The sequence below is a fragment of the Varanus komodoensis genome, unplaced genomic scaffold (assembly GCF_004798865.1).
Source record: "Varanus komodoensis strain SLA01 unplaced genomic scaffold, ASM479886v1 scaffold2, whole genome shotgun sequence".
Taxonomy (NCBI): Eukaryota; Metazoa; Chordata; class Lepidosauria; order Squamata; family Varanidae; genus Varanus; species Varanus komodoensis.
The window spans coordinates 52,388,447-52,404,801 of NW_025335568.1; the positions used below are offsets into that span (position 1 = coordinate 52,388,447).

At 38.6% G+C, this 16,355-nt stretch overlaps 1 protein-coding gene across 2 annotated transcripts in view; it reads right to left on the minus strand.

Annotated features, from left to right (window-relative positions):
- The window catches only part of SYT14 (synaptotagmin 14), a 91,657-nt gene that overhangs the window by 50,943 nt on the left and 24,359 nt on the right, over positions 1 to 16,355 (minus strand). The window contains exons 1-2 of one of the 2 annotated variants that reach the window (XM_044429495.1): positions 14,826 to 16,327; positions 12,994 to 13,212 (exon numbers count right to left, since the gene is read on the minus strand). In XM_044429495.1, coding sequence (XP_044285430.1) covers positions 12,994 to 13,212; positions 14,826 to 15,735 — 1,129 coding nt within the window. In that variant the 5' untranslated portion in view covers positions 15,736 to 16,327. Of the gene's footprint in view, positions 1 to 12,993; positions 13,213 to 14,825; positions 16,328 to 16,355 lie in introns of those variants that run through there. The other variant, XM_044429496.1, reaches the window with a different exon arrangement.

Below are 16,355 nucleotides of genomic sequence, written 5' to 3' on the forward strand. Positions count from 1 at the left end.
TCTCTCTCTCTCTCTCTCTCTCTCTCTCTCTCTCTCTCTCTCTGTGGGTGTGTGCGCGCATGTGTACACACTAGGGTTGGGATGATCCCTTTCAGAATCTGTCCCTGTGGCATCCATGGTTTTCCTTACATGTTCAGCCTTATGCTAAAAAGCAGGCTGCACCTAGAGACCCTAGATGCACAACTGACAACCTTCTCGGTCATCATTCCCAGCAACCAGCTGTCTTCCCCACCCACTACTGCCACCACCAGCAGTTCTGGGCACAGAAGGGGGGCACTGCTTGCACAATATGTGTGGCTCAATCCCCAGCAAGTGTCCCGCAAATGCTGAGAATGCTCACAGGAACTCAGATGTTGGGCCACTGCAAAGCATTCCTAAGTCCAGGGAGCCAACCCCAGGGAATCTAATGGATTCCCACCCCAAACAGCTTCCTTGCTAGTGCACACGTGTTGCATATATGAAAAAGCATGGGATTTAAATATATAATATCCATCTTATATATATGTATTTGTAGTATTTATATACACATCTGCTTCTAATGAAGGAACTTTTTCCATCAAAGATATCCTTTTTCTGCATCAAGTGTTTGTATGTGCCAATTGCTAGCACTGTATGGCAGCAATTGGTAGATATAATCAATTACAGATGGAGAGTACTCTACACTAGTTAATTCCTTAAAATTCAAGTTTAGCAGAGATCTCTTTGAACAAGGTCAAATCTCTAGGGCTTGATGGACTGCATCTTGGAGTAAGAAAGAAACCAAAAGAACTCTCAGAGCCAATGTCTATTACATTTGAGAAATTATGGAAGATGGGTGCAGTGCCAGATGATGGGGGGGTAATATTGCCCCTATCTTCAAAAAGGGAATAAAGGAGGAATCTGAGAACTACAGACCATTCAGTCTGATATCAATCCCTGGGAAAATTCTGGAGCAGATTACACACACATTTTGAATACAATGCAGTAATTCTTAGAAGTTAATATGGTTTTGTCACAAGCAAATCCTGCTAATCTAATTTTTTGATCAGCCAATCCTGCTGGTGGACTGTGGGAATGCTAGAATGCTATAGAGATAATATATCTTGATTTCAGCAAAGTTTTTGACAATGTACCTCATGACATCCTGGTTAGCAAACTAGCTAGAAGGAACACCTATCAGCTGGATCCACAGTTGGGTCTAGATCAGACTCAAACCGTGTTTATCAATTACATTTTCTGAAAATAGGAAGACATAACAAGTGGGGTACCACAGGGATCAGTCCTGGGCCCAGTGATCATCAACATTTTGATTAATGTTTTATGAACGAGGAAGTTTAGGAACTGTTTCATGAATTTGCAGATTGTTGTGTGCGCATGTTCTGGCAAGATTCCCAGGCATGCACAAGAAGCTGACCATTTTGGCAGGACTGACAACTCCAGCTCTGATAATGAAATGGTTGTTGAAACAGATGCAGCTCCGGCTACAGTCCAAGGCCCTGGGTACCCGCCTGTGCCTGCCATAGGAGAGATTAGTTCAAGGGCAGCCAAGGGACCTAGTCAACCCATCTATGGGAACGAAGAACAACAATAACAACATCCTGGGGGTGGGGAGGGGGGTTGATTTAGAGATGGGGAGTCTATCAGAACTCCAACCTCCTGAGGAGGTGGACCCAAAAGTCCATCATCACAGTTGCAGGGAGGCACAGTTGGGATCTCAGAGAGAAGAACACAGGTGTACCCGGTTCCACAGCATTTCTCCCTCTCAAGACAAGCACAGAAGGATTCATAAGCAAAGCTTTGAGGGAAGGGGGCCAGAGAGGGTTCAACTTTTTACTTTGTGTATGCTCAGAGATTTATATGTACAATAAAGATGTTTAGCAAGAAGCACTGGTGAGTCTGTTACTGCAGGGAGGGAGTACTTAGCTCACAACAGAGATGACAGTAACTTGGGCAGGATAGTCAACAGCTTTCCATCTCCAAACTGGATTCCTTATGCATCACTAATTCCCAACAAGAAGAATCTGAGTATGAGTCAACAATGTGATGTGGATACAAAAAGGGCAAATGCTATTTTGGGCTGCGTTAATAAAGTTATCTTTTCAGCGTCAGGCAAAATCCTTTTTTCCCCCGTCATTTTAATGCTTAATTGGTTTTAACTGGGGTTTTATTATTGTAAACTGTTGGATGCTGTGTTTTGTTTTATTCCATTTGTTTATTGTAAGCCGTCCCAAGTGGTGGATGGGTTAGAAAAGCTATTAATTAATTAATTAATTATAAGATATTACTTCTAGTACTAGTTCCCCTCAAATCAGCACTGGTTAGGCCTCATCTGGAGTACTGTGTCCAGTTCTGGGCACCACAGTTTAAGAAAGATGCAGGCAAACTGGAAAGTGTTCAGAGGAAGGCAGCTAAGATCATCTGGAAAGAAAACCCAAATACTGGAGAACTGGAAACCCAGGAGAAACTGGAAGAACTGGGTTTGTTTAGCCTTGAAAAGAGAAGACTGAAGTAAAATATGAAAGCACTCTTCAAGTACTTCAAAGATTGTCACACAGGGAAAGGCCAGGATCTCTTCTCAGTCATCCCAGAGTTCAAGCGATGGAACAAAGGTTCTGGGAAGTCAAATTCCAGCTGAACATCAGGAACTTCACAGCTGTTAGAGCAATATGACAGTGGAACCAATTACCTAGGAGGGTTGGAGGCTCTCCCACATTTATTTATTTATTATTTCTATGAAGTCTAATAGCAGAGGCTCTCTGGATGGTTAACAAATTAAAACATACACACAAATAAAAATTAACTTAAAACAAAACTACAATAGCAATTGCAATTGAATCAGCATAGAAGCATAACAGCAGTATGGAATGAACTGCAATACTAAAAAATAAAGTTTAAAAGTTAAATTGTTTACATGCTGGGAAAACAAAAAGGTCTTCACTTAGCATCGGAAGAATACAAGATAGGTGCCAGGTGCCCTCTTTGAGCTCACTGCTCAAGCAGGGTGCCCCAAGCAGAAAAGGCCTTCCTTGTGCTAGCTACCCACCTTACTTCCATTGGAAGGTGTTCCCAAAGAAGGTACACCAAAGATGTCCTGAGGGTCCAGGTAAGTACATATGGGATGAGGCAATCATTCAGAGAAACTGGAGTAAAGCCATTTACAGCTTTGAGTGTTCATATTGGCACTTTGAATCAGACTTCAACCAACAGTCAGTGTAGCTGGGACTGACGTAATATGTCCCTGTGAGCTAGTTCCCCATTAACAGACTTGCTGCCCTGTTTTGGATGCCTGCTGCATCATAGATAAGGCTTTGTGGATCTACCAAGCATCAAGGTTCCCCAATTTCTACCTTGAAGCTTGTTCTGATCCAAGTTGTAAATTTTTGTATCTGTATGAAAACATGTCCATAGAAACATTAATGCATATATAGATGCACATTTTTCCTAATACACAACACTTTTCAAGTTTACATAATTACCCGATTGACTAACACAGCAGTACACATTCCTTAGAGACACATATTTATCACAGATTATTTTCAAATGATTTTTGTTGCTTGTTGTGCAAACCTCTGACTTTAAACTGATTCAAGTTGGGAAAGTGTAAATTAGATATATTCTGTTAAAAATCCAAACTGAAATCAATGTATTCCCCATCATTAACCATAGGTGCCCTCAATGAGAGGCCAAAATGGCCCCATTGAGGAAAGTTTACCAAAATAAATAAAAACACAAATTAAAAAGAAATGATACCAGTTGTTATAAGTCAGGTTCTCCTGAGTAAATATGTACTCCAGAACTCTTTTTCCAATAGGCTTTATTGTTACATGCCTCTGAAATCTTGAGCCCTCTTTAACATCAATCATTCCCTTGCTTCTTTATAACCCCCTTTGGCATCTTGTTCCTGAAGGCAGAGCACTGTGAAATCATACCCGTGTTTTGTTTTTTACCCAACTGAACCTTCCACTGGTTCTGTAACCTGGCAACTGGTGCCACCTCTTCAGGAGGTGAGACTTTTATGTCCAACAAATTACTAGTCTCTCTATCTCCACTCTCCTGCTGTGAGATGTCTCCAGCCTCCTCTCCATAGATTGGTAAACCAGGGCTCCCATCAGTCCAAACTGTCAGGGGTCTTAACTCCACATTCCCACAGGTGAATTGACCTGGGCTCTCATCAGCCCAAGCTGTCAACTCCTTCCCTATCTGAGCTTGAGTTCGCATCAAATTGGGCAGCTGCTTGTGCACAAACAGCCACCCTGCCAAGGTGCACACACAAAACCAGAGATAGAGAGATAAAAGGGTGAAGAAAAAGATGGTTTACTCAGAAACAGAGCAAAGCAAATATTCCTACACATGCTACCACTGTGGCAGTGATGCAAGAACTGGGTGGAAAGGTGAGTGTCAAAGGAGCCTATGTGTAGACTTCTTGACAAAACATCACCCAGTTCTAGAGAATGTTGCAAACTTTCTTCTGTGTCATTGCAGACTCAGACATGGGACTGCACAGAGGCCACAAAAAGAACATTACACAATTCTTTTTTTATGTTTGTGGGCAATATGTTAAGGTGGGTGCCTACTACGAAGAGGGCCTTGTTATGGCTCCTGGGCTGTGAAATGTGCTCCTCAGAGAGGCTTGTTTGGCACTTATATTGCAGTCTTTTTGGTGCCAGTAAAGATCATCTTATTTCCTCAGTCATGTTAGTCCCCATTTCTGGTGTTCTAAAACTGTTACTGCAATTTAAATCTTTACATTGTTGCCAGGTTTGTTTGCTTAATTTGTAATTTATACTGTAGTTTTAGGTGTTTATATTACAGTATAACATGTTGCATATTATTTTTATTATTGTGAACGGTCCAGAGAGCATCAAATATCATGTAGTTCACAAAACTGATGAATAAATAAGCAACACTTGACAGTTTTCCATGAGACCAGGTGAGAATTAAGTGTTCCCCCCTCCCAAAAAGGAATAACCAACCAAAATTAGCATAATTGCCCTTATGAATTTCTAATAATGCACAATCATTTTCATGAATGAAATTATCAGAGGTTTTCTGGTGAGAAGCAGCAACAAAGCATTACTGAAATTTCCATGATAACATCTATTTCCTGTATAATATGAAATAATAGTTCGCTATCAAATACATTTCTTACCCCATGCACTACACGTGAGGAACCTTTTCTGACCAAAAAGCTGAATTGTTTCAGCAAGTCAGGGCCCACATGCCAGCAGTGAATGGGATCACAAGCATGAAGGTTTGTAAAAGTTTGATTTCAGTGGAGTGTCATTTTTAAAAGGGGAATAAAAAGTGTTGGGGAGAACTCGCCTCCTCATACATACATATGCACACACACACATGCTGCAACTAGACTTTTTATTAAAAAACCCCATTGGTGCCAATGGAGGACCAGTTCTAAAACCTTAAGAACCGTGTGGGGGAGAAGAGAAACTGTCCTGAGGGTTAGTTTCCCCATTCATACCACGGACAGTATACTGTTATGTCTTCTCTGCAATGCAAAATAGTTTGTATTTTTAGGACTCACTAAAACCCCATGGCTTCCTGGAAGACGTCAAAACAAAACCTATATTAGATACTCTGCAGCTATGATATGAAGGGGCACCAAGAAGGAGATAATTATAAATAAGAATCTTATTTCCCACAGCATGATGGTTATCACTATGAAATAACTCTACCATTTGAAAAGCCTGTTCGATACTAAAAATAGACACATGTCTATAAAAGGCTTCAAAATATTCAAGAAAACAATTTATTTGCTTTGGATCCAACATCATCTTCTTAAAGACATTTTTTTTGGTAAACAAGGTAGTTCACAATGTTAAAAGCTTGCAGTTATATAGTTACAGTTTGTCATCTATTTAAAACTTCATTCTCAAACCTTGCTCTGATAATTTTTAAAACCTGAAATATATTTTTCAACATAATTTATGCTGAAACTCTAAAATGTCCCTTGATGTCCTTCACATCTGATCTGAGATAGAAACTTCAACAAATCAGCCCTGAACATCATGAACAGGCTGGTAGTGCTTGCTAGCTTCTTTTATGGCCTGCTGGTTCCTGCTTTCTCTGCCACTAATGTCCTAGGATGTGTAGAATTCTCTCCCTCATGAATCAGTTGCAACAATGAACGCTCTTCATTATGCCTTCCTGCATTCAAAGCAAATTCATTTGAAATACATTATAATATTTCAAAAACTTCTTACTCTGAAATATTTTAGAAGTAAGCCAAAATATGATTTAATACACTGTGAACTATGCTTCTAGTATCAAAGTTGATTCCAACCAATTATGTTTTTATGGAATAGGAATTGTGATCTCATGTGAATTCACCATTCTGATGATACTTTTCTCACATCAGTAGACTGCTAGTGCAAGCCAATTTTAACTACAAGTGGACCAAAGCTATATTTGTCAGAAATGATGCCGAATCATAAAACCAAATGCCACTGTAGACTATGGATGTCTTCCATTTCGTGGGCCAAGCCTCCATCTTGTCTAAATCAGCAGGAAAGTGTGGCTCAGCAGAGAAGATGAACAAAGGGCACCTCAGAACATCAACAGCAATTAATGAGCAGCTGTTTGTCATCAAAATGCATAACAAGGCCGGCATTCCAAGACCTAACTAGCTTGTATGCCTAGAATCTGCCAGACCTCCCTGTATCCCTGCTTATTGGAAAGTTGCTTAACTACAGCTCGGTTTGCTAGGGTGAGAAACTTTCAGGTTGTTCAGATCACAGGGTTTTGTGGCATCAGCAGCAAAGAGTACATAACTAACGGCCTACCCCTACTTCTGTTCACACACTGACATCGCTCAGGCAACCTTTGCTGACGATCCATTCCAGCTTTGTTGAAGCCTGCCTTGAAGTCCAGTTCATGCTGTGCATTGTAAGTAACTGCTGCTAAACATTTTATAAGTTAGCCGACTTGCATAAAGAACGGGGAGATAATTGTGCATATAGTAAGAACTTCGTTTTCAGTTTATACAAATATTCCTCTTGCAGAAAAGACAAAACTGGATGACTTTTAATTTGATAATGGCAAAACCAAAAAACAAACTTCAGCAATACAGGGAATTCTTTCCTAGGAGTGTACCTTTCTACTCTGGAATTCAGATGAAGATACAATGAAGCTTCACAAAAAAATCCGCACAGAAGTCATTAGCCTATAACAAGTTTTACTAGTCCACCTGCCCACACAGATACCTTTCAGCCTCTTAGATAGCAAAGAGCTGTCTCTCTTCTGATTTACAAAAGTGCATTTGCAGAGGTCACTCCAGGTGAGTGGGTTGCTGGCTGCTTATCAGCCTGGAGCAATGCAGCTTTGACTTATACCAGTACACATCTGATTGACCTCAAAAAGATATATGCAAAGAAACTAGATAAAATTGAATTTAGATGTATAAAGAGATTGTGGGATAGAGGAATGGTATAGCAGTACATGTTTTCCCCAACACAAAGACTGTGCGGAGGATTTTGCAGCTTGCTTGAGGTTACAGGAAGGACATGAAACACTGTACTCTTCTACTGAGCCTAGCTTCCTAATTCACATCCACAAAATTTCACAAGCCACAGACAAAAATTATAAAATATACTATTATGTCCTTGATTATTTCCAGCTACAAAATGCTTGCCCTACTAAAAAGGTCACATATTGTCCCCAAAATCTGTTTTTATGGACTTGAGAATGAGAAAAAGGGCATTCTAGGGTTACAAAGTGACCACTGAGAACACTTTCCTATGTGACATTTCTGATTGAAGAATGGCAGGTGGGTAATATATTGAAAGAATTTTCTCTTTTTTTAACTCAAGAAACCAGTACCTACTTGGCGTCTAATTCCTCTTTGGAGAACATGATGGTACACGAAGGAAAGAATCAGCTGAAATACCCAAACAATCATCAAAAGTCTCACATACAATATATTAGAGCTCAGTTACCAATATTCTTATGCTCTGCTTGATACAACATGAAAATGCAAGCAAAGCAATGTATCTAGAACAACCAATACATTTAAGTTCTGCTCCCCACATTCCCAAGTCACAAAGCCTCCTGATTATAATTTACCTAAGTCTTATCATTTACTTCAGCATGGATTCAACATTATTAAATGCAAATCCAGTTTTCACAGTAGCCACATAATACATAAGCACATGATCTTTAGAATGGGTGAAAAAGAGAAATAGAGTTGATAGTAATCAGAAAACTAATGGCTTATAATTGCAAGCTGCCACACACTGCCAACCAATATTTATACATTGAGTTGGTATGGGGAAAAAGAAGAATACCATTAAATTCTAGAGGACATCATATGGAGCCATAGAGACAGTGACTAGTCATCCCTCCCTGTTCTATGAGAAATGAGCAGAAAATTCAGCTATATTCAATGAATAACCATAAGGAATCCAGCAATTATCCATAATGTCACAAATTGCTAAAACCCTGAGAGGATCAATAAATAATCAGTTCTGCAAGCTATTGGGAGCTTAATGTGAACTTGACTACACTCATAAATAAGGCATTTCATTATGTACATGGGGCAAAATAATTAAAATGGGTCACTAAAGAAAAAAGTTATTTTGCATTGTGATTCCACATTATTATATAAAACATGAGCAAATATGTATAAACATCACACTGTTAAATAAATTAATTTTTGTGCCCTCTACAGTTATTCTTTCTTATAGCTCCTGAGGGCTACAACAGAGAACAGGCTTCCAAACAAATTCAAGTATTGTGGAATATTTTCCCTTATGGCACAGACTGATTACACTTATTCCTAACATAAAAGCCCCAAAAAAGGTCTTGCATGTACTGAAGGCCAAAGCAGCAGTCTACTCCACTGCCTTTTCCCAAGTTATAGTTACAGTCCTTTCCTGGTACTATACATGCTGCCCTTTTTCCTTGTTTACTTATGCCATACTGTTTTTCCCCTTCAGTGAACCCTTTGCACCGTTCCTCATAGCTCCTTTCTGGATATACAAACACAAAGCATAGAGAAAACACTCCGCAGATAAACTTTAACCAACATCTTTGAGAATGCATGAATACTGAGCGCAATATTTAAGAACTCTCATTCTTTTAGGATATTCCCAGCTCTTTGTTGGGGAAGAACAGGTTTACATAAAATAATCAATGTCTTTTTAAAAAATAAAAATTTCATCTTCCTTCTCTCTCAATCTAGGATTGCTTATCTGTTTGTTGTTTTTACTTTTGCCCCAACAAACATTAAGCAGATAAAAAAGCAGGCTTCAAACACTTTGAAAACAATACAGTGGTTACTAGAAGCCAACATGGATTGGTCAAGAACAAATCCTGCCAGGCTAATCTGATTTCTTTGTTTGATTGGGTAACCTCTCTGGGTGACTGTAGGGATGCTGTGGATATAATCTATCTTGTCTTCAGGAAAGCTTTTGACAAAGTGCCTCATGATATCCTGATTAGCAAACTAATTAAAAGAGGACTACAAGGAACAACTATCAGGTGGATCCACAGTTGGCTACAAAATCAGACTCAAAACAGTGCTCATCAATGACATCTTCTCAAACTGGGGAGAGGTCACAAGTGGGGTACAACAGGGTTCAGTCCTAGACCCAGTGCTTTTCAACATCTTAATTAATGATTTGGATGAGGAAGTACAGTAAACACATCAAATTTGGAGACGGCACAAAACTGGGTGGGATAGCTAATCCTCTGGAAGAGAGAAACAAGATTCAAGATGATCTTGGTAGGTTGGAGCACTGGGCTGAAATCAACAGAACAAGATTCAGCAGGGACAAGTGTTAGGAAAAAGAAACCAAATATATAATTACAAGTTGGGAATACTTGGCTCAACAATACTACAAGTGAGAAGCATCTTGGAATTGCTCTAGATCACAAGGTGAACATGAGACAACAATGTGATGTGGCTTCAAAAAGAGTAAATGCTAGTTTAGGCTGCAGGATCTCTTCTTGATTGTCCCAGAGAGCAGGACCTGGAACAGTGGGCTCCAGTTATAGCAAACTAGATTCCAGCCAAACATCAGGAAGAACTTCCTAACTGTTAAAACAGTACAACAATAGAACCAATGAAAAAGGGAGGTTGTGGTCTCTCCTCAACTAGAGGCATTCAAGATGTAACTGGACATCTGAGAGATATGATTCACTTAAAAGTCCTGCAATGAGCAGAGGGCTGGCCCTGATGGCCTTCTGGTTTATCTGCTATTCTGCAATTCTGTGATTCTATGATTCTAATCATGGCCATAAGTGGAAAGAAACTAAATAGTTTTCTACTTCCCTTTTAGAAGTCATCTAAGAGTAGAAGAAATAGTCTAAGGACAAATGTCACAGCTTGGCGCTGCTTTGGAGACTCTTGTGGACCCACTTCTTTGCTGAGCCTTTACAATATAATCCCTGTGTCAATTAGACTATCTGCACTGTTTCCACAGCTCTACCTGATCATTCCTAGGGTTTCTACCCCTCTAAGAACATAGTAGGGTCAGCACATGTAGAATAGTCAGTTTATGACAAGAGTGACCTTATAATCCCCATCAGAACATGTTTTATCAGAGATACTACAAATCATCATATATTGTATATTTTACTTGCCATTCCATTTATTATCAGATGAAATATTCCAACATTCCAGTAATTCTGAATACCTCCACTTTTTGTTTAAAAGTTTCTAATACTAATGACATAGAAAAGTGTTGGAAATATCACTGCATTCTTAGCCCAGTAAAGATACTGAAAAAATATATTTGAACTTTACAATCATTGAATTCCTTTTAGAAAACAATCAGCCCAGCATAAGAAATGACACGCTTAAATTTGCAATGCTCAGGTTGATGCAAAACAGAGTTTTTTCATCTCACATTCACAGGTTAGCCTATTTTGGGTAAATAGAAGAGACCACCTAGGGCATCACAGTCCGTTAAGGCCACTTCCTAAGCACATGCTTAAATAAAACTGTAAGTGTTCTATTGTCAGTGTAAATCACTTAATCACAGCACCTGAATGGGTGAGGGATCTATTAAAATGATCAGCCCCTAGAAACTAATGAATCCAGTAAGATTTGTGAATGTTCCGGGGGGGGGGGGGTGTTTCCTGACACTAGAACTGCCAATCTGGTTGACCTGTGAAATGGGGAGGTGACCCACGTGGCTGACATGATCCCTTATAAGGATCCTCTCCTGCACAGAGTTCAGTGCACCTTAGATTTTTGAAAAGCCTAGGACAGTGTGAATCTAAGATAGACAGATAGAACATTGCTGCAGGAAATGTCAAAATAAATCTCACCAAACAGATCTACAGACAATTTTAAGGCCTATTACACTGAGATGACAGGAGCACAATTGTTCTCCTTTGCCACAATTGAGTTAGCACAGTGCCATCCAGCAGAGCTGTTTTGAACTGTAAACATCTTTAACACCATTTCCTTGGTAGAAAGCCATGCTAGAATGAAATAAATGAAGGGACTGTGACATTCTGGCCCCAGAGGAGTGAGAAGATGCTATTGATAACTCACTGTGAAGTTTACTAAACACCTTGCTAATAAAATTGGTAACATCCATTCTGATTGGGAACTTGGGGCTGTGATTATAGAATCCACTTGTCCATTCTTGATTAATGAGTTTCATCTTGATCAACTTGAGGATGTGGACAAATTGCTTGGAAGAATGAGTCCAACTACTTGTTGGACCCTTGTCCATCCTGATTAGCAAAGGCTGGCTGCCAGAGGGGGACTGGTCAGCTGAGTGACTGAGTGGTAGATTTATTAGATCATTTTTTTCAAAAAAGCATCACTGCATCCAATCCCTCTAGAGATGTTTCATCCATCCTCCAAAACTCCTTTCTAGAATGAGCTGTGGTGACTCAACTTCAGGCTTTCTTGGATGAAGCTGCTTATTTGGATTCTTTCCAGTAGACCAAAATATCTAATTCCTGTCTACCCACATTAGCTGTTATTGGCCGGAGTGTACACTTGACAGTGCCTAGAAAACCAAACAGCACATTGGGCCTGAAGTGACTTACGCCAACTGTTAATGTTGATATATCAAGTAAAATTTTCAGTATTAACTTTAGAAGTACTAGAAGGTGAGTTCTTATGAGGGGGGTAGGTATTACAAAGGGATACTGATGCCCTAGTCAATATCAGACAGTTAAAATGTTTGAAAGGATGATTTTAAACAATGGATCCCATGAATGCAGAGATAATGCAATGTCAAGTGACTATTATTTTTCAAATCTATTTTCATCAAGCTGGACAATGCAACTTTTTGCATATTGTTTATTGCACAGGTCTGAATGGTGCCTCAAACATTATTTTGCAATTATTTTAATGTTGAAACTTATTTTTATTTTTCATATGTATGAGCACTCAGAAAGAAAAATCCTTTCTTCCTATGCTTTTTAAGTATCCTATGCTTTTTAACTTGGGAGTAAGCACCATTTGGGACTGCAGGTGGCGCAGTGGTTTAAACTGCTGTGCTGCTGGGCTGGTAGATCGAAAGGTTGCTGGTTCAAATCTGCACAACGGGGTGAGTTCCCATTGCTCCATCCCAGCTCCTGCCGACCTTGCAGTTTGAAAGCATGCAAATGCAAGTAGATAAAAAGGTACCACTTCGGTGGGCAGGTAACAGCATTCTGTGCACTTCGGTGTTTAGTCATGCCAGTCACATGGCCACAGAGACTGTCTGCGGACAAACACTGGCTCCCTCGGCTAGGAAACGGAGATGAGCACCGCCCCCTAGAGTCAGGCATGACTGGACTTAATGTCAAGGGGAAACCTTTACCTTTTAAGCACCATTTAATATAACAGGACTCACTTCTGATACATACAGAACTGCGCAGTATAACCAATCCAGTTCTGTCCCACAAATTCCTAATTACGTCAAGGCCTACGCATATAATCTTTGAATATGCTGCTACAATAAGAGATTCTGTCTAGTAACTTCAATTTTATCTAGTGCAGTTTTAATATATGTGAAAGAAGATAAAATAAAAACTGTTGCAAATCATTCATACCTTCATCTATTGAGGCTTCACTACTGTAGCCGTCATACTCGGCAGAGAGAGGACTGTATTTCTGTCTTGTTTCCCAAATGTAGTTTTTTTGTTGTCTGCTATCGCCTGCTGATGGCCTTGAACTTTGTGTTCTGGACAAGGCTTCATGGTATTTACCCAGTGCCTCATCTTCACTTTCAGATGATGAACCATGCTGATCTTTATTTATGTAAGAGTTGTCTATTTTGGAAAATACAAAATAAAAAAGGTAACAGATGGCACCATAAGGAAGATTGCTAAAATTGTATTGTTTAAATATGTGAGCATTAATACATTTTCTAAACAGAAGATAATATAATTCACCTGTTAACAGAATTGGCTCAAACTTAAAAATAAGTAACATAAATGTATTTTGTGTTTCCATCATTCCTAGAGACAGCACAGAACATGTAGTGAGAAAACAATTAGGCTTTTTAAAGGATGGAGAGTTGTAGTTACCTGAATATTAACTTTTGTTATGACTGGTTAGGATTGGAAACATTGTTCTCTTCATGCACATGATTATGTTTTCCTCCCCTTTGTTGCCCTACTTTCTATCAGTAAAACTCCTATTTATAAAACTTTTCTGAAACATGATGAAAGTGTTTATTTTCATTTACTTGACTTGTTGAACTGAAGCCTTTAGACCAATCTTCAGCTTCATAGATTTCTGCAAAAATTTGACTTGACTTTTACTTTTCCTCAATTATTTTTATAAATATACTATCATTTTATTCTTGGACTGGTTTTTAGATAATATCTTTTAGGCTGACTTTGTAAATTGTTATTTTCTCGTTTTCTCTGATAAAGGCTGTATGTAGGTCAAAACACTTTAGAATCATTTAAAAAATTAACAGGTTTAGCAAAATTCAACAGAATAGAAGGAGAAATGGAAAAGCATAGTAGAAATAAGTAGCAGAAATAAGTAGTATCAATCAGAATGGAGAACTATGTAATCAGTTTTCAAGGAATATAAATAAATTTATTTTACATGTGTTTTAAGTGATTGAATGAGCAGAAGGCAACTTATGCAACCAATCTTTCTCTCCCCTAGCTCTTCCATGCAGCTCCATGAAAACCTCTCCAGAAGTTCAGGAGGCCCTCCTGAAAAGTGGAAGCTTTGTTATACAAGGCTAAATTTCAAACTGGAAATTGCTTGAAACAGAGTGGAGAAATCTTGCACCAACAGATTCCCTAGGATCTACAGAGAATGGAAGAACGTAACAGCTCTGTTGCCTCTATAATATCATTTTCCTAATGTGGAAGGTTTTTTGTGAAATGCCTATTCTTCTAGAACTTTGGAAAATCAGGGTTTAAAATTACATGGAGAAACACTACGGATACTGAAGGCTCTCCACTGCAGGCAGTTGATCTCTACCAGTTGAAGGCAAGGTGAATTGTGTCAGAGTTGGCAAAACTACCATGCTCTTCCCTGCTTCCTCTTCTCATGTGTAAATACTACACAGTTCAACACTCCTAAATAAGGCTACAGCTAGCATAAAATTCCTCCACCCACCCTCAGGCGATTCTCCCCTTGCACTGAAGACCTGCAAGAGCCTCCAGCTTTGGACAGACTTTTCAGAGAGCTACAAGGAGAAAGGGAACAGAAAGATCAGTGTGCAAGGTGTCTTCTACTCACACAGCCACAGATCTAACACAGCAAATTGTGCACACTCACAAAATAAAGAGTTTCCACACAAAGGATTGTTTTATAGATCATTACGAATGAATTCCACATGCAGTAGAGAAAAGTAGTATGTAGTAAAAGATCCAGGAAAGGCCAAATAGATAAAATAGGATATAAGGTACCTCACCTTTTTCTGGTATCTTCTTACTACTCACTTCTTTTGAAAAACCTTCTGATTTCTTAATCTTTCTCTTTTCACTTTCCTTTGAAAGAGTTGATGGCACATTTTCTTCCTGCTTTGTCACAGACTGTCTGTGGCCATCAGAAAATGTTTTACATGTCTCTCCTTTTACTTCATGAACACCATGTACTTGTTTAGAACTTGACTCTGGCAATTTTGGTGTTTCCTCTTCTTTTGCTTCCAAATTCCTGGATGCAACACCATATACCTTTTTGGTGTTCTTGAGGTCAACTCCTGATGGTATTTGTTTGACTCTTTTATGCAAATGATCCTTAGATTGTTCGAACAATGTATGTGACTCTTTATTAAGGGATTGTTTTTGTCCAGATATATTACAGTCCTGCCTAAAATCTTTTGGAAAGGTAACTTTTTCCAAGTAGTCACTTCCTGGACGTCTTTTTTTTGTATCTTTTACTGAATTATTCACTGCCTCACAAACTTCTGCTTCATGAAAAGGTTCATTAGTTTCACTAGTATTTGGCTGATATTGTATTTGATCTTTGTTATAATTGAATTCTCTACCATCATTTTTACATTGTTTTGAAAAATCAATGTGCTTATTTTTTTCTTCTGCATTGTACCCTTTTCCTCTCACATCCAATTCTTTATCATGATTTAATTGTGGTCTATTTTTTTCCTTACCTACTACACATTTATCATCTTGTATTGTAACTGTATCATCTGTCCTAAGGCTGTTGATCATACTTGTTACCTGCTCTGTAACTGAGTCAGCTACTGTGTAGCTGACATCTCCAACAGCACTGGTTAGATCATCAACAGCATTACTTAGTGTGTCAACAAAAGAAGACATGGAAGGAAGACTCAGATTTTGCTGAAAATGCTTGAAAAATGCCATGTTTTAGTTGTCTATTAATAAATCAATAGTTTGGAGGAGAGCTACTTGGTGTTATTCATTTAGCTTTTCTACTTCCTATCTGCTAACCTGAGGGCAATGCTGGTTGGTCCACTAAATTCCTTTTTCTTGGTCCACTTAATCCCTTTTTCTTGTAAGTTTAAATATGAACCAATGTTTTCCAATAAGAATCACTTAATGTCTTCTTCTATCTTGTAAATTATTAATTCTAATAAACTAATCGTAAGATAAACAGACATGTATAATATTATATGGAAAGTAGTGAGTTTTACTCTATACCTGCAAAGAAAAGGTTTAAACATATTTAAATAATATACTATAAATACATGTATATTATTTTCTCCTAATAGTAATCTGCCCAATGTCATGTACCTTCTATTCTTCTTCACTAAGAAACTATGAAGTACACCTTGGCATGAACTTCATTCTTACCTTTGTGTTAACCCAAAGGCAATGATCTACCCAGACAAAAGCACAGAAGCCTGCCAAAATCAACGGGTTTAAGTATTTCTAGTTATGCTGGTTCATTCCCATGTAATACTATCCAATTTGTTTAGGATTACCATGTTTTGTGACTTCAATAAACTGTAGATTGCACTAAC